The sequence below is a fragment of the Artibeus jamaicensis genome, unplaced genomic scaffold, assembly GCF_021234435.1.
Source record: "Artibeus jamaicensis isolate MK-2021 breed Jamaican fruit bat unplaced genomic scaffold, CSHL_Jam_final scaffold_1019, whole genome shotgun sequence".
NCBI lineage: Eukaryota > Metazoa > Chordata > Mammalia > Chiroptera > Phyllostomidae > Artibeus > Artibeus jamaicensis.
The window spans coordinates 30,442,198-30,465,957 of NW_026522025.1; the positions used below are offsets into that span (position 1 = coordinate 30,442,198).

Below are 23,760 nucleotides of genomic sequence, written 5' to 3' on the forward strand. Positions count from 1 at the left end.
ACACCAATAATAAGTTTTTCAAATCAAGTTTCCAACAGGGGAGAGGATCACGCATAGCCTTGCAAAGAGTAATGTGTTCAGTTACAACACACTCTAAATGAACAGGTCAGTTTTTGTTTACGAAAACTGCATTTTAAAAGTTTCTCACCCCCAATTTTGGGTTTTTGCAATGACATTTGTTTTACTCACCCAGTACCTACTGGTTCTTATAATTCTAATAAAAGGTTAGAAAGCTTGTACAAAAAGAAGCACAATGAAGTGAAGATAAAAGTTTCAACATTCTAGAAATTCTATTTCTCCTTCCTTTTTGTTTCTCAGGACCTAAAATTGAAATCACTCTTCTCCACCCTGAAGAAATTAACATTCCATCAGTGCCCTTCCCCCACAGGTACTATATTTTATTGCCACTCTGCAAGGTCCAGGAAAATGCTGCCACTATGGCTACCGATGAACCTACCTTAATTGTTTCATACGTATCGGTGATCAGTGCAATGAAAAGACTTAAAATCATATATATAAAGAGGCTGATGAATGTGTAGAGGTAAGTTCTGCTAAATAGCCAGACCAAGTAACTTTTTTGCTGCATTCCTGCAAATGTGGCAAACATATCATCTCCATTTATCAGAGAAAAAAGGCACTCAGAGACCATGTTCAGAGAACGGAACTGAAAAGAGAAAAAAGAAAAGTTCACTTTATTCCACATTCCTCCCCAGGGGAGACTTTATTCATGACTTCATATTAAAAGTAATGGGACCAAATATCTCAAGTTACCTTTTCAAAGCAATAGGCCGAGGTAACTACACGCATTTGCTTGGCAATGCACACAGAGTGTCCAAGCCTGCTATTGTCCTGGGACCTGCAGCGGCTTGCTGGCACTCCAGCTGATAGGGGCAGGTAGACTTGAAGGTAGAAGGGGGCGGCCTACACCCTCAGTCTTCTGTGAGTCAAGCCTTATCCTCCCCTTTACCTTCGTGGAAAGAGACCTTTGAAATGTCTCTTCGGAGAACCCAGGCCCCTTCCATGCATGATAATACTTCTCATTTTAAAGTTCACGCCAGTTAAGATAATGGCATAATAGTCAAGGCTGTAATTTTAGTAACAAATATTCAAATATTTCTACAGGTTTCTCTCTATACTTTTTAAATAAAATCATATTCAAGACACCTTACCTAAATAGCCAACCCTAATATATATTAATGAATCAAACTGATTAAACTTTACTTCTCTGGTAGTAAAAATGACTTAATTATTTGACACATTCCATAAGAGAAATTGAGGAAGTTGAGCAAATCAATTATTCTCTCAAGTTGGTCACACCCTCCTGGTTTATAAACATGGCAGCAGAGGTTACCACCATCAACATTTTTAAGGCTGACTCACAAAATAAAAGGAGTTCATCTGAAAGGAGAAAACAAGCCTCTGGCACTGTTCTAGGAGCTCAATGGTACCAAGAAAAAAACTAGGCATCAGTACCTTCTCGTGGTAGGGCCCCAGCACAATCCATCCACAGAAGCAATAGCCAAAATAAATCATGGCTGCGCAGCAGCAGAACCTCATGACGTTGGGCAGCGCTGCCTGAAGGGTCAGGATAAGGAGCTAGGAAAGAAAGAGAGGTCCTTAGAATGCTTTTCTCCTCCAGCCAAAGCACAACTTCAAAAGGGAGAAAGACCAAGAGCACAGAGAGCCAGGAAACTCCTTACATTGTACTTCTGAAAGAAACTGAGGTATCGGATGACGCCGATCCACACAAGCAAGGTGGAGGTCCCAAGAAGTATGCTGCAGACATCATAACTTGTTAGACTCTGAAACAGAGTGGGAACAAGTGGTCAGAAATTCAACGGAGCAGGAACTATTTATTGGGTGGCTATGAGTTGGGCACTGTTCTGGGGCTGCAGACAAAACAATAAAAAGACAAAATTTCCTACCCTCATGAAACTTGCATTTTAATGGGGGGGGTGAGGGGGCAGCATTAAATTAATAAACACTTGATACATTAGCTGGTGATACATGCAGAGGAGAAAGTTCAGGAGAGGGGATAAGAAATGGGCAGGGGGGTGCATTTTAAGTAGGATGATCAGGGAAGGACTCACTGAAAAGGTAGCACTTGAGCAAAGACCTGAAGATAGTAAGGGAGCAAACCAAACAAAGTCAAGGCCAAGAGCCTTCCAGGCACAGAAACCAGCAAGTGCAAAGGCCCCAAGGCCGGAGGGTACCTGGCAAGATAGTGAGTCTGGCTGGGGTGAGCGATGAAGTCATAGAGGTAAGAGGACAGGTAGTTAGGGCCTTTTGGGTAATTGAACAACTTTACTTATAGGGTAGGGCTCTGGACAGGAGCCATATGATCCAATAGTGGCTGCTGTGGTTGAGAGCAGGTTGTCAGAGGAGTGAGAAGCCTACTGCAATAATATCAGTGAGGGCTAATGGTGACTTGGCAGAGATGATGAAGTGATTTTTGTAGGTAGATCAATAGGATTGCCTCTTGAACTAGATGTGGAGGAAAGGGGATTAATAAGAGAGAAGAGTCAAGGGTGAATCTATGGCTTTTGTCTTGAACAACTAAAGACAGCTGGCATTAACTGACGTTAGAAAGGAGAAGCAGGTTTGGACTGTGGAGGTGGGGACCTTAGGAATTCTGTTTTAGGTATGTTAAGTTTGAGAGGCCAGGCAGACAACCAAGTGAAGGTGTGGAATAGACAGTTGCATCTTTGAGACGAGTTGAGGGAAGAATTCCAAGCTGTAGACACAAATGTGGACATCACTGGCAGGCAGATGCTATTTGAAACATGGAACGGAATGAAATCACCAAGACAGTGGCAGTAAACAAAAGATGCCCAAGCATTACGCCTTGAAGCACTGTCACTTTAAAAGGTTGGAAAGATGAGAGGAACTGGCAAAAGAAAGTCAGAAGACCCACCCCTAGTCTTCTTAGGAGGGGAACCAGGTAAGTGATAGTCCAGAAAAAAAAAAGCATCACCAAAGGGGGAGTGTTCAAAGTGATATGAACTACTAATAGGTCAAAATGAGGATAAATAATTGATTCTTGGCCTTAGCAACATGGGAGGTCCTTGGAAAGAACACTTCCTGTAGAGAGGCGGGGCAGCCCAGACAGAACAGATATGAGAGAGAATGGGAGAGCAGAATCAGCAAGACGACAAACTACTCTTTTGAGGTCTTTTGCTACATGAAGAAGAGCAGGGAATTGGGAAGTAACCAAAGGGAGAAATATATTGACGTTTTGTCTTTTTAGAAAGGAGGAAAAACACTGATGGGAATGATGGAATAGAGTGGTAAATTGATGATGCACAAGTAACGAAGGAAACATAGTGGGAACTATGAACTTGAATGAGCAAGTGGGGACAGCATGTGATAGGCATACTGCATCCATAGTAACAGACAAAAAGCAGAATGTATGGGTACTGATGCTGGTAGGTAAATCAGTGAAGTGGGGGTTTGTGGAATATTTATTTTTTTCCTATTGTTCTTGTAAAACAGAAAATGAGGTCATCACCCGAGACTGGAGATGAGGCAGAGGCAGTAGAGGTTTCAGAAAGAAGAAAATATATGAAATTATAAGAGAAAGGCAATAAATGGTCTAGGAAAATGTGGAGAGAGCTCACTGAGGTCCATGTAGTTGAGGTTGGTGAAGACAAAGATTTGCTGCCAATCCGCCCCTATTCCTGCCCCCTGGATTTAAGTGCTCTGATGATTTACACAACAGCCATGTAGGGTGGCAGCTGCGCCGTGTTGACCTAAACCTGTTCTCTCCTTCTGAAGCACATGCACCCCTTGCAGTTAGATGTGACTAAATCCTCTCCGGTGGAACATGAACAGAAGTGAAGGCTACCACACTGGAGCCAAGGCTGAAAGACTGTTGGAGAACCACCCCCAGACCACAGCATGTCTGCGACCTATGTCTGAGACAACCCGGCATCAATTGTACAGTCAGGACGAGCCCATAATGGCTGGCAAAAAAAACAGATGGGAGAAATTTGGTTCCCTGAATTTGGGTGCCCAGAACTGAGCAACTCGCCAACCCCGAAAATCCACCCTGACTATTTCATGAGGGAGAAATAAACTCCCATCTTATTTGAGCCATTGCATTTGGGGATTTCTGACCAGGAATCTGAATGAAAACAGGATTATGCTCATTTTGACCAGGAATCTGAATGAAAACAGGATTATGCTCATTTTTAGTCACAGCCAAAGCTAGAAAACAATACATTTCAACAGGATTACTTTAAACAACATTAGTTTTTTAATAATAATTTTTGCTTTGGGTTGATTTCTAGTCTGGATTAGTCGTAACCCAAAATGAAAAACCTTATAGTCCATCAGTGGGAAAAATAAGAATATGGAAACATTCTCAAGTTAAATGGACAGGGAAACAACTACAGCACTCACATAACCATAGTTGGGCCTCACCCTGCACCCCCAAGCCCTACTCTGTTCTTGTTGAAGATTCTATCATGTCTAATAAGAAAACAAAAAATACCTCCTACCTGAGATAATACCTTAGTGTGTTTATGAATTTGGAATGTGTAAGAAAGCTCAGATTTAGTAGGCCTAACTGAGGCATTTTTACCAGGTACCCCAGTGACTCTGATGCAGACTTCTGTGGATCACACTGTGAAAAACCGCCTAAAGGATTTCCTGACTACATCTAAGAAAAGTGCTGCCACCAGTTCCGGGTTTACCCAATACGACGTTTGAAAGAAATCATTTACTCTACAAATTCTCATACTCTGGAAAAAAGAAATTACAGATAATGCAATCTGATACCAACAATGGCATACATAGGAAAAAAGTTTACCTTGGCTTGGATTTCCATTTTCAGAATTGATCCGATGATCGTCAGTAAGTCACTGATTATAATCATAATATACCATCCATTGACAAATTCCATTCGATCAGAAAAAGAGACCTCCTTCTTATAATGGAGGAGGAAAAAATTGACAAATTCCTTTGGGGAAAAGAAGGAGGTGGAGCACAGTGAATTTCTCTGTCGATCAAAATGTCTGTAACATGCCTAGAAAACAACCTCCGTACCTGTTGAAGTTGAATTCCTTTAATCACAGACCGAAAGCACAGGATTAAGGAAGCCAAGCAGATCAGAATGACAAAGGCATCAAAGATCATCATGTAGTGAGTGTTCCTCTGAACTGGAAGGGAAAGGATGACCTGTTTATGAAGTGAGACATTAATACCGTGACAGCTACTTCCTTTTTTCCTTTTCGTTCTTAGCCTCACTTCTTTTAAGTGCTGCATTGCATACCACATTGTATAAATGCACAATATGTTAAAGGACACTCAGGTTGTAATCTGACTGTATTGGTTTTTTTTTCCTACGAGAAGCAATTCTCCAAGCCCTCTGTGCACAGGTGCAAGGGGTTCTTTAGGTGAATGAATATGTAAAGGAGGAATTGTTGGGTCAAGGCCCATGTATATTTCTAAAACCAGATGCTAAGTAATTGTTCAAAAAGATCGTGCCTCTTTACCTACCTACACATATCTCCACATCTTCTCCACCAATGGATATCAGTAATCTTTTGTTTTCCCAGTAAAAATAGCAAATCTATTATTCCCAAAGGTTTGAAATGCCATCTTTATCACGTATATTACCCTTCTGAAGTTTTTTTAGTATTTTGGTGCCTAAGACAAATATCTCATTATTTTTTTCTGGAATCTTTACAGGCTATTCTTGCTTTTTTAATTTTTCCACAAATTACTCAGGATCAGATTGTCAAATTCCAATGAAAATCTTACTGGTAATTTTTTTGAAGGGGCCATGTTGAATATTTGGTTACTTGAGGGAGAACTGACATACTTATGAATCCATTGTCTAAAAACATGATGTGCCTTCTCATTGATTCACGTCTTCTTTTAGCATTCTTTGGAAGAGTTTTCAAATTTTGTATGGACCCTCCACACCCCTTTTTAGAGTAATTTAAATAATCCAAGTATTCCTTAGCCAAAGACAACACAGAGAAAAAGCCCTGATAAATGTTCTTCCTATAAGTATCTAGAAGGCTCAAAGTCCTTCTTTTAAAAATCACCAAAGCCACGCCCCTGCAGTGCCACTGCCTGGTGGCCCTCACCCGGTAGGTCAGCCTCACTGCGTACTTAAGCCACACCCGTCCCCCCAGTTCCCAGGCCCTTCTCAGATCGCAGCCCTGCCCCACCCCTGGGCCCCCTGTTCCATCTTCTGCCTCTTAGCGGCCTCAGGGCCCTGGATGTGCCGGCACAGATGAACCCACTTAGAAGATGGTGTGCTTGGAGCAAGGACTAGGGAGGGGCGTCGGCAGGGCAGTGTGGGGGTGGCAAAGGTCTTAGGAAGGAGAGTTGAAGGGAAGCGCTGGCTGATGTCTGGAGAAGTAGTTGCTAGAACACAGCCAAGTGAGGGAAGGGAGGGACAGAGGAGCAGGGCAAAGGAGTGCAGCGTTGGTAAGAGCTTAAATAGGGCCCAGGCTGCACCCAGAGCGGGTATTACCAGGGCGGAGGTGAAGGTGCAGCTGCGATCACACCCTTCCCAGCTGACCTGGGTGGCATGTTTGGAAAGAGGACTGGGCCCTTGTGAGCAGTGTTGTGAAGAGGTGGGTAGAGGAGAGGGTTAGACTGAAGATGTCCGGGGGCAGATTTTGAAAGGGTTTAATGGGCGCTGGGGGAAGGGGACACAGCAGAGTTTGTGTGGAACAAAGAGAACAGAGGTTTGCAGAAAGAAGAGACCTGTTGGTAGGCAGAGGTAATGGAGAATGTGAGAGCCTAGGAGGAGAGGTGGGGGGGAAGGACAAGAGAATAGGAGACAGGACACTGGGGCCGCATGCTCATACAGGTTTGGGGGTTCCCTTCAGCTGTGGGAAGAAAGAGAGAGCAGAGTGGAGCAGCATCACTGCAAACAATTCTACTTGCCAGGCCTTCGGCCTCTAACAGGGAGGGAAGGGCATGCGGGGCAGGTCAGGTGGGTTTGGAGAGTTGGAGCTGGCCGACGGTCCAAATGGATTTGCTTTTCAGTGCTGCCCAGCTGCCTCTCCCTTTCTTTCCTGGTTATGAAAGGAAAAAGAGAAAAGAAAAACTGGTGTCCCGGGAGTGTGGTAAAGGAGTGAAGGACTTTTCTAGTTTTTAGCGGTGCGAGAATAGGTCGAGTCCTGCTGTGCCGGACCCTATATGCTGCGCCGAGGCTCTGGCATCTGAGAAATGGACCAGCTCACACAGGACAGCATCTGGGCAGCAGGCTTATGAAATGAGCTCTTTATTCTCCAGACCTTTCCTCTGCTATTTAGATGCCAGTGGGGAAGTCAGCATTCATATATCAGAAATATCCCCAGTGAAATAAATGTCCCTGTCCCAGTGGATGCTGCCCCAGTGGGCATCTTGTTCTAACTGTGTGCTTGGCAAGGGGAAGGGCTGAGGGAGTTTGGGGGATGGTTCTGGTCCTGTAAGTGAAGTGATTGATGATGGAAAGGGTCTTCTTGGCTGTAGCCACTTTGACCAGTTCTCCCTAAAGATGAAAGTTAATGCTAATATTGTAACAAAATCAGGTGGCTCCCCTATGGATTTGAGGAATCAGGTGAGAAAGTGTCGGAGGATAATTGCTTTTCCCTCCTGTTGTTAAGTTTGGGACCTTTCTTGCCACGAGTTACTGAGTCTAGAAATCCTGAGTTGGTGTGGTTTTGTGACTGGGCATTGCTGAATAATTCAGACCACGGTGCTTTGTACTCTTCCTTATTTCCTAATGGTGAGTAATGTGCGGGCAATAACACTTCATTTCCTAGGGTTTATAGCTTCCAATTGGACTTCAACTATTTTAGGAGTAGTCACAGAATATGCGGCTCCATTTCAGCTTGAATTTTCCCAAATTTAATGGATTTAAACAGGACCGCTAGAAGGGGACCTAGAAGCTGGCCCCTGAACTGTGAGGTGCGGGCTGCAAAGCCCCTCCAGGAGGGAGTGCCCGGGCCACCTCTCTGACCCACATGGCACTTGTGCATTGGTCTGGGTGGTGGCACTTCTCCAACACCCAGGATAGCTCTGTCCTGTGGCTTCGTGCAGTGCCGTTTGGCTGAAGCAGTTTAAGTGGCATCGGCAGCTCCCGGGAGGCGTCTCCATGTCCCACGTGGCACTTGTGCATTGGTATCGAGGTGGTGGTGTCTCGAAGATGCCTGAGGAGAGCTCTACCCTGTCAGGAAGCTGGGGACAGTGTTCATGGCTTCTTGTGGTGCTGTTTGGCAAAGGCGGTTTAAGTGGCTTCAGCAGCCTCCAGGAGGCATCTCCTGGGACCAGGAGGAACAGATGAGGCAGAGGGAGCATCAGTCTACAGAGGACCAGCAGAGTTGCAGCTCAGTCTTTGGTTACTAAAGAAGGCAATCTTCTCAACCATAAGAACCGAAGATGTGGTAAGAACATATTGATCCAGAGCCCATGTGACTGAACCCTGGTTCTCTCAGTTTTGGTGAGCCAGCTATGTGAAGTTGATGGCTGGGACACTAACTTCTGGAAAGTGCAGCAGCTGAGAGATCACGGACATCTCCCAGCAAAAAAAAAGAGGCCATAAAGCTACAAATGATCCTCACGAACAACTATTGACCTCTGGGACCGGAAGCTCCAGGCCAATGGAAGGACACTTCCCTCCACCTCCCCTGACCAACATACAGCATCCCTCATAGTCTCAGCAATTGTTCACCAACTCCTAGATAAAATAGGGTAGGAGTGTTGTGGTTCTCAATAAGCAGGGTCTACTGTCCCATCCAAGCCTGAAGTAGCTACAGGAGACAGAACATCACCCCTCAGCAACCCTAAAAAGAAATTTGAGAAATGTACCTCTCAGAGGGGAGTTGTTGCAGGAGATAGCACAGGAAGAACTGTGAGACTATGCTGTTGTTGCTGGCCAGAGGCTAGCATCCTGGTTGCCAGGCAATGCCTTTTAGCACTTACACAGCAACTAGGAATGAGCGGCCAGAGGGGAAATAAAGGCAAGGCCCTCACTACTGCAATCTAACAAAAAATGTAATACAAGAGGCTAAAAGCAAAAGAAGACGTGTCTCACCCGTTGATCCAGTGGTCCTGAGCCTGGAGATAAGACTGCCAGGCACTCCGAACAACAAGCAAAGCTGTGATAGTGCAGAGGGGGGAGCCCTTGAAAGTGTGTGTATCATCTCCACCAGCTGGGAGAAGGAAAACTCTGAGACTGGGTATTCATCCCAAGGCTTAGAAGGGGAGGGATCTACAGTGCCCAAAGAAAAAGCCCATAGACAGCTTTGGTTAATTGCCTCCTTTTGCATATACAAAATGAACAAATGGAGCCTGGAAAAAGATAAGGATTCAGGCTAACAGACCCCCACACATAACCTTTGGGTTTCCTGTGGGAAACCTGGCACCACCTTTACTCTTCAATCAGTATGTAACTTCTTCACCCCCATCCTGTCAACTCTGTAAGTCCTCAGAACAAAAGTTTGCTCTCTTGGCTCTTTCACCATACGGGGTGGGGGCCAGGGCCTGGCCAGACAGCTTCTGGATGGGGGTCCCTGACCACCCCCTTTTTTGGCCACCTGGCCTCTTACCACCCTGGTTTTTCCTCCCCCATTAGAACTTAGCACTAATAAACTTTGCCTGCACACTTAAAAAAAATCACCACAACCATCAATCAGAAATCTTTAATTAACAACTTGTGGTGTCTTGTTCTTAAAACAGTTAGCCACACTGCATATCCTATGAAAATATACATATCTAGGTATAACATGTTTATTAATAATCCACCATGTGCCAGGTGAACAATGATGAACAAGATAGACAGCATCCTTATTTTTTTACAGATGAAGAAACTAAGGCTCAGAAGAGAACTCACATAGTCATCTTCTATCCAAAGTCAAAAGGTGGACTGAATGCCATTGAGAATTTTGGAGCTGAACTGGAAAAAGCCTAATGGAAAGACTTAACCTCATTTTCTAGCCTCTTGTAAGTAACTAGTGGTATGTTGTGCTGGACTTGATGAGTAGGTCAGGGACTCCTGGATTCCGGGGAGCAGAAGAATCACTCCAGGAACCTAAGATGCAGTTTCCCTGCTCCATGTGCACAGCCAGTATGTCTGGGGCGGGGCCTAGGAATATGCAGATAGTCCTTACTCATATCATAGTTGGGTAATAATTGCCTTAAGGTTTCCCACTAATTGATGCACAAAGTTCAGAAGTAGTAAAATGAGATAATAAGAATAAATAAAGTGAAATTTAATCATTCCAACATTCTTTTCACTAATAATAGGGGAACTTCAAATACATGAGGCTCTTGAATCACACCTTTTTTTTTTATCACAAATTACTTATTTGAAATCCAGCCTGCTTTGTCATCATCAGTAAACATCATAATACTTCTCCACAAACTGTAGAATAGGGAAACTGAGAGCCTGTGAAAGTGCCTGAAACACAGGCTTTCTTGCAAACACTTGTTTCTTGGTTTTTAAGTTTTTCTAGAGTAGATTGAGACCTTTGTGTGACCGTTACATGCCCCTTGGCCAATATAGTGGGCCGCCTCATTACAGAGCAAGTCGTCAGTGCTTTACCAGTAGAGAGCAGTCGGCTCACTAGACAAAGACACGCTCTGCAGCGGAGTGCACGGCGGCTGAGATCTCCGCCCGCCTCTCTCCACCTGGCTCCACTCACGCCGGCCAGGATGCTGCACTTGCACGTCTCCTCCTGGAGGAGACCCTCTCTGCATGGGTGGCTCTGTCTTGTCAGTCGGGTCTCACCTAAAATCCGCTGCCCCCTCGGGGAGGCCCTCCTCCACTCTGCAATATAAATGATCTCTCTTCTCCCCATTCCCCCACATTAACCCCATGCATGGGGAGCTCGCACGAACAATTTCTGATTCAGTGGGTAGGGCCGGAGAATGTGCATTTCTTACAAGTTCCCAAGGGAGGCCAAGAAACACTAATGTAGAGGGACAGACACTGGAGACAGACTGCAAGGCTTTGAAACCTGCCTCTGCCACTTACTGGCCATGTAACCTTGGACAAGTCTGTAACTCCCCTGTGCTTCAGTTTTCTTGCCTGAGAAGTGGGAATAATGCAGCCTGTCTCACTGGGGAGGCCGTGAGGATCAAATGACTTAATTCACACAGAATGCTTAGAACTCTGTGTAGCATGTCAATACACATTGGCTATTGTGCTTTATTTTCTTCATATTCTCCTATCTGAAAGTATTTTCTTCATTAACTTGTTTCCTTCCTTGCCTGTGTCACTGTAGTAGAATAGAGTTCCACAAAGTCAGGGATCTTGTCTAGCTGTAAAAATAGCAATACTGCCTATCTCAAGGATACTTTAAAATATTAAAATGAGAGAAAAATATAGGTAGAAGCACTTATGCAATAAGCATTTAAAACATTGGTTTGAGTGAGATTTTTTTTTTTTTGCTGGGGGGACTGTAAGTATTCTTCTTAGTAAGGAGTGAGCCAATGAGGGCACATGGAGAAGACAGGAAAAGTCATGATAAATACTCATAACTCACTGATCACCTGGAACATCAGGTATCTACAACGGATTGATCTACTTGCAGAGAGTTAGGGACCTGGAAATGGTACGGTCTTTCAGTGGATGCTCCGCATATCCCTGAGAGCAGTAATTTAATGACCGTTTTGGAAAGTAGTAAAATATATCACTTACGTGACCCAGACACATGCCAGTCTTTACATTCTCTGATGGAAATGTCGTTATCTAAGCTTATTTTAATTCTTCCACTATGGGCTTTGTTGTCAAATGTTATCTGCAAGAAAAAGGCAAAGGGTCAAAAACATACCTACAGTTTTTGAGGCCAAGACACCTCCATGCATTAATTAGAAAGCAATTCTTTCAATGTAAGAAGAAACCCAGAGTCTCATCCCTGACCTATTGCTAACTCTGTTCAGCCCTGGGAAGTTCGCTTTTATTTCTCTGTGAAATTTGAACTGTATCTTCCCCAGAGACTTTTCAGTCACAAAATCCTGTGTTCCTAGGACAATATTCCAGTCCTAGACAACTTCTAAAATAAGAGAACTTCCCCTCCTTCCCATTCTAAGTACCTCTAGATGCCCTCTTGATATGAGCAAGAGCTGGCACAAAGCTTCTAGTTATAAAATAAATAAGCCACAGAGACACAGTGCACAGCAGAGGGAATACAGTTGACACTGTAATAACTTTGCATGGTGACAGATGGTTACTGGATTCAGTGTAGTGATCACTTCGCGGGGTATGTAAATGTTGAATCAGTAAGTTGTACACCTGAAACCAATGCAATATTGTATCCTAACTACACTTTAATAAAAAACAAATTTTCAAAGAGCTCGTACAACTATGCTTTTCTCCACTATCCAGCAGTTCCTCAGCCAGGGGTAGGTTTTTAGTGCTGCTGAAATTCTGACTGACCCAGAGTTTCGTTGTTTTTCCTGAGACATTTCAGGTGGAACTTTTTTGGTTTTCCTTCTGGACCTAGATTCCCTAGTCACTGTAGAACCATATGTATTTCCAAGGATGTGGTCCCAGGGAACCCGCTGCCGTGGTCTGTCTTCAGGGAATAACTAGGGACGCCAGGCACACAGCGGGACGGAACCATGCCAGAACTCCCGCCAACCTTCCCCTGTTCTCCTTCCAGTTCCCTCCACATCCCCCTTGCAGGGTGAAGAAAAGCAAGGCAAGAAAATCTCTTTTTAAAGCACCTTCTCTCTTGAGTCCTTTAAAAAGTCTGTCATTTAAGTAAGTTTTATCGTAGCTTCTGCATGTAGGGTAATCGGATCAGAGGAAAGATATCACATCAATTTAATGTGTGGTCTCTTCGTCTCAGCATATTGGATTGTAAGCTTTTTTCCCTTGACAAGCAACCAAGGCCATTGTCAGTGTCTGTCTACCTCCACAGCTGCTGGAGTACCCAGCCTATCACCTCACACAAGGAAGATGCTCAGTATTTTTTGAATGCATTATAAATCCTTACCAAGGGAAAACCATGTTTTCCCAAAGAGCCTCAGGGTCTTAGGAAATATTAGGTGCTCACTAATATCTGTTGAGCAAATACACTTTGGTTTAATGTCAATCACATCTCACTAAATTCTTTAAACAAAGAAGAAAAATATTGGATGAAATTAACAGATTAAATAGTACAAGGGGAAAGATTAGTAAATTTGAAGGCATAGCAATAGGAACTATCTAAATGAAACAGATAAATAAAAGAATGAAAAATGAAGCAAAAAAAGAGAGCATTGGTCAGCTGCGGGACAACTTCAAATGCTCAGATACACATGTATACTTGAAAAAATTACACTAAGTAAATGTCAAATATAATGAAAACTATAAATCCACAGAACCAAGATGTTCAATGAAATCCAAACACAAGAAATGTGAGGAATAGTACACCAATGATCAAATTGTTAAGATCAAAGACAAAGATAAAAAATTGAAAGCATCCAGACTGAGGGGAAACACATTCCTCACAGAAGAACGAAGACTAAGATGACAGCAGATTACTCACCAAAAACAGTGACAGCGGGAAGCGCACCATCTTTAGGGTTCAGGGTGAAAAAAAACAACCTAGGATTCTATACCCACTGAAACTGCCTTTCAAAAATGAAGGAGAAATACTTTCTCAGACACACAAAAGCTGAGAGAACTCATCACCAGGCATCTGCACTACGGAAAGGTTACAGAAGGCCCTTCAGGCAGGAGGAAGTGACGCCAGATGAAAACCTGGAGCTGCGTGAGGGCATGAAGCACCAGGGAAATGCATAACAAGTGCCCTTTTCTTATTATTTAAATTGTTTGGAAAGGCAATTGACTGCTTAAAGCAAAAATAATAATAATTCTTATAACAAGTTTGTAAAGCAAATTGTATAACAACAACGTAAAGGCCGTGACTGAAGAAATGGAAACATATTGTTAAGTTCTTGCACTAGTTCTGTAATGGTGTGTTGTCTGAATGCAGACTGTAATGAGTTAAATACGTGCACTCTGCACCCAAAAATAATACGACAAAGAGTTATAGCTAGTGAAAGCTCACAAATGAGATACAATGGAATCATAAAAATACTCAATCCAAAAGGAGGCAAAGAAAAAGAGAAACCATATTAATAATCACATGCAATTGAATTGGTCTAAGCACCCTAATTAAAACAGACTGTAAGGCTGGATAAAAAACCAAGACTCAACCACATGGTATCAAATAAGAAACCCACCCTAAACAGAAGCCACAAATAGGTTTAAAATGATGAAATAAAAGAAGATATACCATGCTAATATTATTTTTTAAAAGCTGAAGTGGCTGTATTAACATCAAAGTAAATTGTAAAGCAAAAAACATTACCAGTGTTAAAGATTGCTATTTCAAAGTGACCAAAGAATTAGTTCAATTGAACACAAGAAGCCTAGATGTTTATACACCTACTAAAGAGCTTCAAAATACATGATGCAAGAATTTATCAAACTACTTTGAATGAATACTAATGTACTACTTTTACATCATAAACCAAACAGAAAAGGTTTAATAAATAGCTGTTAAATAAATTCAATAAATACTACATACTAAATACTTTGGTTGGTCCTTTATATATATTATCTTCAGTCTTGACAACAACTTTGTCCAGTTTGTGAGCATTAATCTCATTTAACAAGTGAGAAAACTGAAGCTCAAACCAATTAAGTAATTTGCCTAAAGTTACATAGCTACTAACTAGTGAACTGGAATTAAAGTCCAGGCTTGTCTGACAGCAAAGTCCCTGCATTTTGCCTCAGTTGCATGCTGCCCCATTCGTGTTTACCTATGACAACAAAGTACCCCCTAGTGGCTTTTATTATTAAACTACCGGAAGTTCTACCAGAGTCCTATAAGATGCATTGTTAAATCCATAATGCACAGGCATAGACTGAGATGATTCTACAATAATGATGAAAATCTAACATCTGCATATGTCTAATAGGTCAGGTTGCTTTTAACCATCATATTGAGTCATTTAAAAGGATCTCGCCCTGGATGGTGTAGCTTGGTGGATTAAGCACAGGCCTGCAAACCAAAGCATTGCTAGTTTGATTCCCAGTCAAGGCACATGCCTGGGTTGTAGGCCATGTCCCCAGTATGGGATGTGCTAGAGGCAACCATACATTGATGTTTCACTCCCTCTCTTTCTCCCTCCCTTCCCCATCTCTCTAAAATAAATAAATAAAATATTTTTTAAAAAGTTAAAAAAAAATAAAAGGATCTCCTAAGTCAATATTCAGAAATTGATGGCATTTTTATACACCAATAATGAACTATCAGACAGAGAAACTAAGAAAATAATCCCATTTACTATGGCAATTAAAAAATAAAGCACTTAGGAATAAATTTATCCAAGCAGGTAAAAGACCTGTACTCAGAAAACTTGAGGACACTGAAGAAAGAAACTGCAGATGATACAAATAAGGGGAAGCATATACCATGTTCATACACAGGAAGAATTAACATCATTAAAATGTCCATACCAACCAAAGCAATCTATAGATCCAATGAGATTCCTATTAAAATACCAATGGTATATTGCACAGATCTACAACAAATATTTCAAAAATTTATATGGAACCAAAAAAGACCCCAAATAACCTCAGCAATTCTGAGAAAGAACAAAGTTAGAGGGATCACAATAACTGATTTCAAACAGCACTACAAGGCCACCATCATTGAGACAGTCTGGTGCTGGTATAAGAACTGACACATAGATCAATGGAACAGAATAGAGAGCCCAGAAATAAACCCGTGTCTCTACAGTCAATGAATATTTGACAAAGGGATCACAAGCATACAATGGAGTAAAGACAGTCCTTTCAGTAAATAGTGTTGGGAGAACTGGACTGGTCCATACAAAAAAATGAAACTAGACCACCAACTTATACCATACACCAGAATGATCTCAAAATGGATAAGACTTAAACATAAGTCATGATACCATGAAAGTCCTAGAGGAAAACATAGGCAATGAAATTTCAGATAACCCACATAGCAATATTTTTGCCAATATATCTCCTAGGGCAAAGGAAATAGAGGAAAAAATAAACAAATGGGACTATATCAATTAAAAAGCTTCTGCATGGCTAAAGAAAGCAACATTGAAATAAAAAGGGAACCAGCAGTATGGGAGAACATATCTTCCAGAAATACATTGGACAAGGGTTTCATCTAAAAAATATATAAAGAACTGCTACAATGCAACACCAGGAAGACAAATAATCCAATTAAGAAATGGGCAAAGGACCTAAATAGACACTTCTCCAATGAAGACATATAAGATGGCCCATAGACATATAAAAAGATGCCCAACATCATTAACCATCAGAGAAATGCAAATTAAAACCACAATACAGTGTTATATCATACATGCCAAAATAGCTATCACCAATAAATCAACAAACAACAAGTGCTGGTGAGGATGTGGAGAAAAGGGAACCCTAGTACACTGTTGGTGGGAATGCAGACTGGTACAGCCACTGTGGAAAACAATATGGAATTTCCTCAAAAAACTAAAAATGGAACTGCCTTTTGACCCAGTGATCCCACTGCTGGGAGTATACCCTAAGAATCCCAAAACACCTGTTCAAAAGAATTTATGTACCCACATATTCATAGCACTATTTACAATAGTGAAGATTTAGAAACAGCTTAAGTGCCCATCAGTAGATGAGTGGATCAAAAAACTAGTACATTTACACAATGGAATACTGTATAGCAGAAGGAAAAAAGGAACTCATACCTTTTGCAACAGCATGATAGAAATGGAGACTATTGCCCTGGCTGGTGTAGCTCAGTGGATTGAGCATAGGCCTGCGAACCAGAGGATCACAGTTCGATTCCCAGTCAGGGCACATGCCTGGGTTGCAGGCCAGTTCCCTGCAGGCCAGTTCCCTGCAGGGGATGCCCAAAAAAGGCAACGGTACATTGATGTTTCTCTCCCTCCCCTCTAAAGATAACTAAATAAACAAAATCTTTAAAAAAAAAAGAAATGGAGACTATTATCTAAGTGAAATAAGCCAGTTGGTGAAAAGACAAATGCCATATGATCTCACTTATTTAAGAGGAATCCAATGAACAAAATGAACTAATCAACAAAATAGAACCAGAGCCATAGAATCATAAAACAGACTGACAGCCACATGAGGGGAGAGGGGAGGTAGTTACTGATTGAAAGAAAGTGAAGGGACTAGTCAAAGAACATATATGAAGGACTGAAGGACATAGACAATGGTGTGGGCACTGATAATGGAATGGGGGGAGCGGGACTCAGGCTGCATTGAAGTGGGGGAGGCAAAGGAGGAAACAGCTGATCCTCCACAGAGGGTGGAGGTTGGTGATTAAGTGGTCACAGCTAATCCTTGCAGTTGACTGGCCTGGGTAAATTCCTCCCATTGATCTGCCAACAGCAACCAAGGCTCAACTACAAGAAGAGGGTACCCTCAGCCCACATAAAGAGCACACCTTGAGTACATCAAGCTTGAGTGATGGGGGGGGCTGAGCTATTGGACCCTACAGAACACCCACTTCATTAAGGCACACTATCAAGACACAGAATCAAAACAGATCTACCTATTACATAGAAACAAACACAAGGAGGCTGCTGAAACAAAGAGACAAAGAAACACTGTCCAAATGAAAGAAGAGATCAAAACTCCAGAAAAAGAGCTAAGCAAAAGGGAGATAAGCAATCTATCAGATGCAGAGTTCAAAACATTGGTTATAAAGATGCTCAAGGAACTTAGTACCTCAGCAGCATAAAAAAGATCTAGTCAGAAACAAAGGATACACTAATTGAAATAAAGAATAATTGACAGGGAAACAACAGTAGAGTGGATGAAGCCAAGAATCAGATGAATGATTTGGAACATAAGGAAGCAAAAAACAAACAGAACCACAAGAAGAAAAAAGAATCCAAAAAAAATTAGGATAATGTAAACAGCCTCTATGACAACTGCAAGAGGTCCACCATTTGTATCATAGAGGTGCCAAGAGAAGAGAAAGAGACCCTGGCTGGTGTAGTTCAGTGGATTGAGCACAGGCCTGCAAAGCAAAGGACATGGTTCGATTCCCAGTCAGGACACATGTGTGGGTTGCAGGCCAGTTCCCAGTGGGGGATGCAGGAGAGGCAACCATACATTGATATTCTCTCCCTCTCTCCTTCCCTTCTCCTCTAAGGATAAATAAATAAAATCTTAAAAAAAAAGAAGAGAAAGCAAGAAATTGGAACTCGACTTGAAAAAATAAAGAAAACTTCCCTAACTGGGTGAAGGAAATAGACATGCAAGTCCAGGAAGCACAGAGAGTCCCAAACCAGATGGATGCAAACAGGTCCACTCTAAGACATATGCATAAATAAAATGCAAACAGTTAAAGATAAAAAGAGAATGTTAAAAGCAGCAAGACAAAAGCAGTTAGTTACTTACAAAGGAGTTCCATAAGACTGTCAGCTGATTTCTGAAGAGAAACTTTGCAGGTTACAAGGGACTGGCAAGACATATTCAAAGTCATGAAAAGCGGTGACCTATAGCCAAGATTACCCTATCCAGCAAAGCTATCATGTAGAATTGAAGGGCAGATAAAGCACTTCCCAGACAAGAAAAAACTAAAGCAGTTCATCATCACCAAACCATTATTACATGAAATATTAAAGGGATTTATTTAAGAAAGAGAAGATCAAACTATGAACAATAAAATGGCAAAAATACATATCAACAATTTAATCTAAAAAAACAAACTAAGCAAATAATAAGAACAGAGATAGAATCATGGGTATAGAGAGTATTTTGATGGTTGCCAGATGGGAAAGGGATTTGGGGGAATGGGTAAAGAGGTGAGGAGATTAAGAAGTACAAACAGGTAGTTACAGAATAGCCACGGAGATGTGAAGCACAGTACAGGAAATGGAGAAGCCATAGAACTTATACCCATGACCCATGGACACAAACAATGGAGGGGCAACTGCCTGAGGGAGTGGTGTATGCTATGTGTAAGGGGGAAAGGGAGAAAAATCAAGACAACTATAATGGCATAATCAAGAAAATATAATTGAAAAATTAAAAAGGATCTCCATTTCACAAGTGTTTATTCATTCGACAGATATTTGAGACACCTACTATATTTTTTGAGGAATGGAAAGATTAATAAAATGGTTTCTGCCTTCAAGGAGCTTTCAGTCTAGCAGAGTTGATGACAGACCACTAGAAAATCCTAAAATAAATGAGAAGGTGGTAAGAGCATAGGAAATACAAAAACAAATAAAAATCTGGGAGTTCAAAGCACAGAATGTATTTCTAATTGAAGAATCATGTAAGGGTCCATGAAGGAGGTGCAGTTGAGCTAAGCCTTGAAGACTCATAAAAATTTTGAAAAATACCATTTCCCAACTCGAAAGAGAGAGAGAGAGAGAAGACAAGACAGTGAAAAAGTCAATATTTTTAAAAAATCAAGTAATATTGAAAATTCATAAACCTGGTTAATATTAGGATGAAAATTTGTAGCTTAATTCAAAACAGCCTTGCAGTATCAGTACTTTTTCTTATCAAATGTTATGAACAATTACTACATTATACTATATTCTTAACGTTTTTTAACCTGAATATCTGAAAACTTGATTTCTTACAGACAATTAGTGGAGTTCCATGGACACAGCTTTCGACACGGACTGCCGAAGTAACAGAAATTTGCATCACATGAAGGCAAGTTGTATACAACACTTTCCTGCATATGACTCTAGTCCTCGTGAGGCGACAGACTCACATGACAGGCATCTTGTGCTCTCTAGAGAACATTAATAGCTCCATTTACAACTGACTGTGGAGAACACAGAAGTGATAGGGTGGGCTGACGGGGAGAAACTCACCAGAGCACTCAGAGACAGCACAAGGAAGGCACTGTGAGCAATAACCCAGAGGTTACAAACGTTCCTTCATGGTGAGGAAACTCCACAAGAACCTTTGACAATGATCGCAAGCACACAGCCACAGAGTGCTAGATGCTGACCACACAGAACCTTCTGTATTTTAACACGTACCCTGTGCCAGACACAGGTTTTGGTACTGAAGACACAGCAATAACTAGGCAAAGTCCGTGTGCTCATAGTACTTAGGTTGAGGTGCAGAAGACAGATATTTAACAAGTAAAAGTGTTATTATAACAAAATAGAACTAGCTGTACTAATGCTTCCCTTATGCACTTTCAAGTGAAAACATCCTATATATTTGATCATGACTTAATACAAGTAGATGAACATACAAGTAGATGAAACATTTTTCTCCAGGCTGAAACCAAATTCAGCCCAGTCCACACTCACAGTCAGAGTAAAGTCGTAACAGTCAGGGAGCTCGTGATGACGAATAGTCTGCAGATTAATGGCCTTCAGTTTAAACTTCAGCTCCACAGTGAGAAGCCTAGAAAACAGAGGAGACCTCAGTGCGGTGAAGGCGTGCATGCACGCACCTGAGCTCACTTGTGTCTGCTTCCCTCACCTGTGGAAGTCCAGCGTTAGGTTCAGTTTATTTTCTTCTAGTGTTCCAATGTAAAAAGACTCATCTGGGTCCACAGAGAAACATTCTGCCATGGAAAGCAAGGAAACACAACAGAACAGCCAAAATGAAAAAAAGTGCATCTTGAAAAGAGAATACTATATATATTTAAAACTAGACATTCAGATTCTAGTATTTTTTTGGATCAAGACTTTAAAGGCTAGACATCTATACTACTTGGTTACAATGATGCATTTGCTTTTCTGCAGTGGATGGGAGAGAAGGAAGGTCTGAACTCCATTTCATTAGTCTTCTAGAGACTGCGATCTTCCTCCCTGTCCTTTAAGCCTAAACTCTGAGTCCTTCCTACACTCCTTTTCTTTTCTGTACCCTAAACATAGGTTTGAAGCACTTACAGTGTCAGAGACAAATTTTTCTAAGTAAAAAAAATCTACTTTTTTAATATTATGTGTTGACTATTTTTCTTCAATAAGCACTTAAAAGAAATGAAGATGGCATCTTAGAAGTTTTACATCAGTCACTACTTTATTATCCTTCCCCACTCCCCCCCCAAAAAAATCCCAGTGGCTATTGTTGGAATACTTTGTTTTCTAATACTTTATTTTCTTTATATTACATTTATTGAAGTGACGTTAATTAATAAGACTAATACCTAGTTGTTTTTTTTGATGAACTAAGCTAATGTTTTAGGTACACATTGCAAATAACACTTTGCTAATAAGAAAAAAAATGTGCTCTTCTTAGTTCTGGTTCTTATTCCTACCCCAACTTACCCCCATAAATACTGAATAGTGAAATGCTATTGAAGGGAGGGAGTTTAAATACATCAAGAATTTACAAGCATAAGTTTTTGGAAGGATAATATCTGCCTCTTTAACTAGCTTCTGCAGCCTGAGAGGCTGTGGACTATCTGGTTAAGAGCCCAGGCAGCCCGGTCACTGCCCCCTCCCAACTCCCCCTTGAGCAGATTGCTTCCACTCTCAGAGCCATACTTTAGTCTTCTATGAAACAGGAAGAATAATAAACCTCACTTTGTTAGAGCTTTTCTTTTTAAGAATCATAAGTTACACACTGAAAGGCTTAGAACAGCACCTGACACACAATAATGTCTTCGTGTTTTTCCTAATGATCTGTTCACAGGGACCAAATCAGTATTTTCAGAGATGCAATTACTGACTTTAAATATAAATCAAGGAGTTAACAATGGAAGTTCCAGCTTATAGAACATTACCAGTTTCAATTTTGGGATCAATATCGAAGGTATCATTTCCAGGAAGGATGTTTCCTTGCTTGTAGAAGTGCTGACAGATCGCCATACCGGACCGCTCTGTGCCCCTATTCTCATAAGCATGGTTCCCAACCGAGATGTTGCGCAGCTGCAAGTACTGTGGCACAAAAGAGAGAGAGAGAGAGAGAGAGAGAGAGAAGTGAGGAAGAAAGAAAGGAAAGAAAAGGAGAGAAAAGAAAAGAAAAAGTGAGCACACCAGCCAGGGTGGAAGCAAAGCCATAGTTCCCTCCCTCCCCATCGGGACCTTGGCAGGCTCCCTCCCCCACTCTGGGTGGAGACCTTCGCACTGATGTGCAGTGTGAGCCACGTGCTACTTACTGTGCCCCCAGACAGCAGAGGAGCTAAGAGCATATGAGAAATAGCAATCTGAGTTCAAGTCACCTTTTGTCAGCCTTAGGCAAATCACAAACTGTCTGAGTTTCCGGCCCCTTATCTACAAAATTAAAGGCTTAAATCACATAACCTTTTTTCCTCCTTTAAAGAATTAAGTTCAGGAAATGGTTTTTACACCTTAGACCTATGTCCTGTAAGGTCAGAGTTTTGCTTTAGTACTGCACTATAGGAAGGGGGATACAATGGTTCCAAGCTGACCAGCAAAACATCTCATTAAAAATATGTCAATATTTATCTTTGTAAGAATACAGTTTAGTCACTTTCATAGCAATATTCCCCTGTCCTAGCCAATCCTTTAACTAAAACACAATGTTGCTTTTACTAATGGAGTAATTTCCACCTAAACCACTTAATGAATTTCTGTAGATGAAAAACACAAAACTAAGTGTTTCAGGCTTATTTTGAACAATATCATTGAACACAACTGGAATACAAAGATAAGGATATGGTATTTGTTTCTTCAAATTAATAATTTAGTGGGATAAACACAGAGATAAATAATGCTACTAAAAGAAGCATACAAGCCCTGTCCGTTGCCGCTCAGTTGGTTGGACATAGATAGTCCCACAAACCAAAAAGTTGCTGGTTCGATTCCCAGTCAGGGCACATGCCTGGGTTGCAGGTTCGGTCCCCAGTTGGAGTGCACACAGAAGACAGCTTCCCTCTCACACTGTTTCCCTCTCTTTCTCCCTCCATTCCCCTCTCTATACAATAAAAATAAAAAGATGCCATCATCATTGAAGGAAATCATGTACAAAGGAGGGGTGCAAAAAACAGACTATATATAAAAAACTGTGTACTTATTCTTACACGTTTAAACTTCAGTCTCCTTCAAAGTACTCGCCATTTGATGCAATACACCTATGAAGACTTTTTTCCCACTGCTTAACACAGTTTTTAAACTCATTGATTTTGATGCCTTTTAGTGCTTCTGCCATTTTTTGTTTCACCTCTTCCACATAAGCAAAATGTTTCCCTTTGAGGACTTTTTTTATCAGGGAAACAAACAAAAAAAGTCACTCTGGGCAAGAATGGGTGAACAGGGAGGGTGGGGCATGGGGGGGGTCATGCCATTTGGGGTCAAAAATTGCTAAACAACTCAAATGCACTTGTAAACCACCCACCATGAAATGGGCAAATGCACTGAAAGAGTCTTCAAAAAAATTCACTGAAACAGAATGCAGCCTCTCACAACAACGCCAGTCAGTAGTTGATACAGATGGGTTCCTAGAACCCTCACTTAGTGGGAGAAGTCTATACTACAAGAGACCCACCCTCCAGAAGATAATTCCAGGTTTTTGGGGCTCCTCCCTCATAATATTCACCTGTGGAATTGATTCTGAGCTAGGCCTGGTCTAAACAGCACATTACCAAATGTGGTGTTTAGTTCTCAGTTCTTAGTGCTTCTCACTTAACTTTCAGTTCTCATCTACATTAACTTCCCCACAGAACTTGGTGCAGTTGAGTGCTTTCCCCTTCGTGGGGGACCTTCTTCACTTGACTTCTAGAACACAGGCTGCTCCTTCTCAGTCTCCTTAGCTGACTCTTCCTCTTGCCAGTCTCTACATCTCCGAGTGCCTTACATTAAGTC

At 41.6% G+C, this 23,760-nt stretch overlaps 1 protein-coding gene across 3 annotated transcripts in view; it reads right to left on the reverse strand.

Moving 5' to 3' along the window:
* MCOLN3 (mucolipin TRP cation channel 3) overlaps nucleotides 1-23,760 on the reverse strand; it is a 36,886-nt gene that overhangs the window by 1,611 nt on the left and 11,515 nt on the right. For all 3 annotated transcript variants that reach the window (XM_053655617.1, XM_037163980.2, XM_037163978.2), the window contains 9 exons: nucleotides 21,720-21,873; nucleotides 20,471-20,555; nucleotides 20,296-20,392; nucleotides 11,648-11,747; nucleotides 5,047-5,159; nucleotides 4,811-4,960; nucleotides 1,701-1,802; nucleotides 1,474-1,596; nucleotides 458-664 (listed from right to left, as the gene is read on the reverse strand). In XM_053655617.1, the coding sequence (XP_053511592.1) occupies nucleotides 458-664; nucleotides 1,474-1,596; nucleotides 1,701-1,802; nucleotides 4,811-4,960; nucleotides 5,047-5,159; nucleotides 11,648-11,747; nucleotides 20,296-20,392; nucleotides 20,471-20,555; nucleotides 21,720-21,873 (1,131 nt within the window). The remainder of the gene's footprint in view (nucleotides 1-457; nucleotides 665-1,473; nucleotides 1,597-1,700; nucleotides 1,803-4,810; nucleotides 4,961-5,046; nucleotides 5,160-11,647; nucleotides 11,748-20,295; nucleotides 20,393-20,470; nucleotides 20,556-21,719; nucleotides 21,874-23,760) is intronic.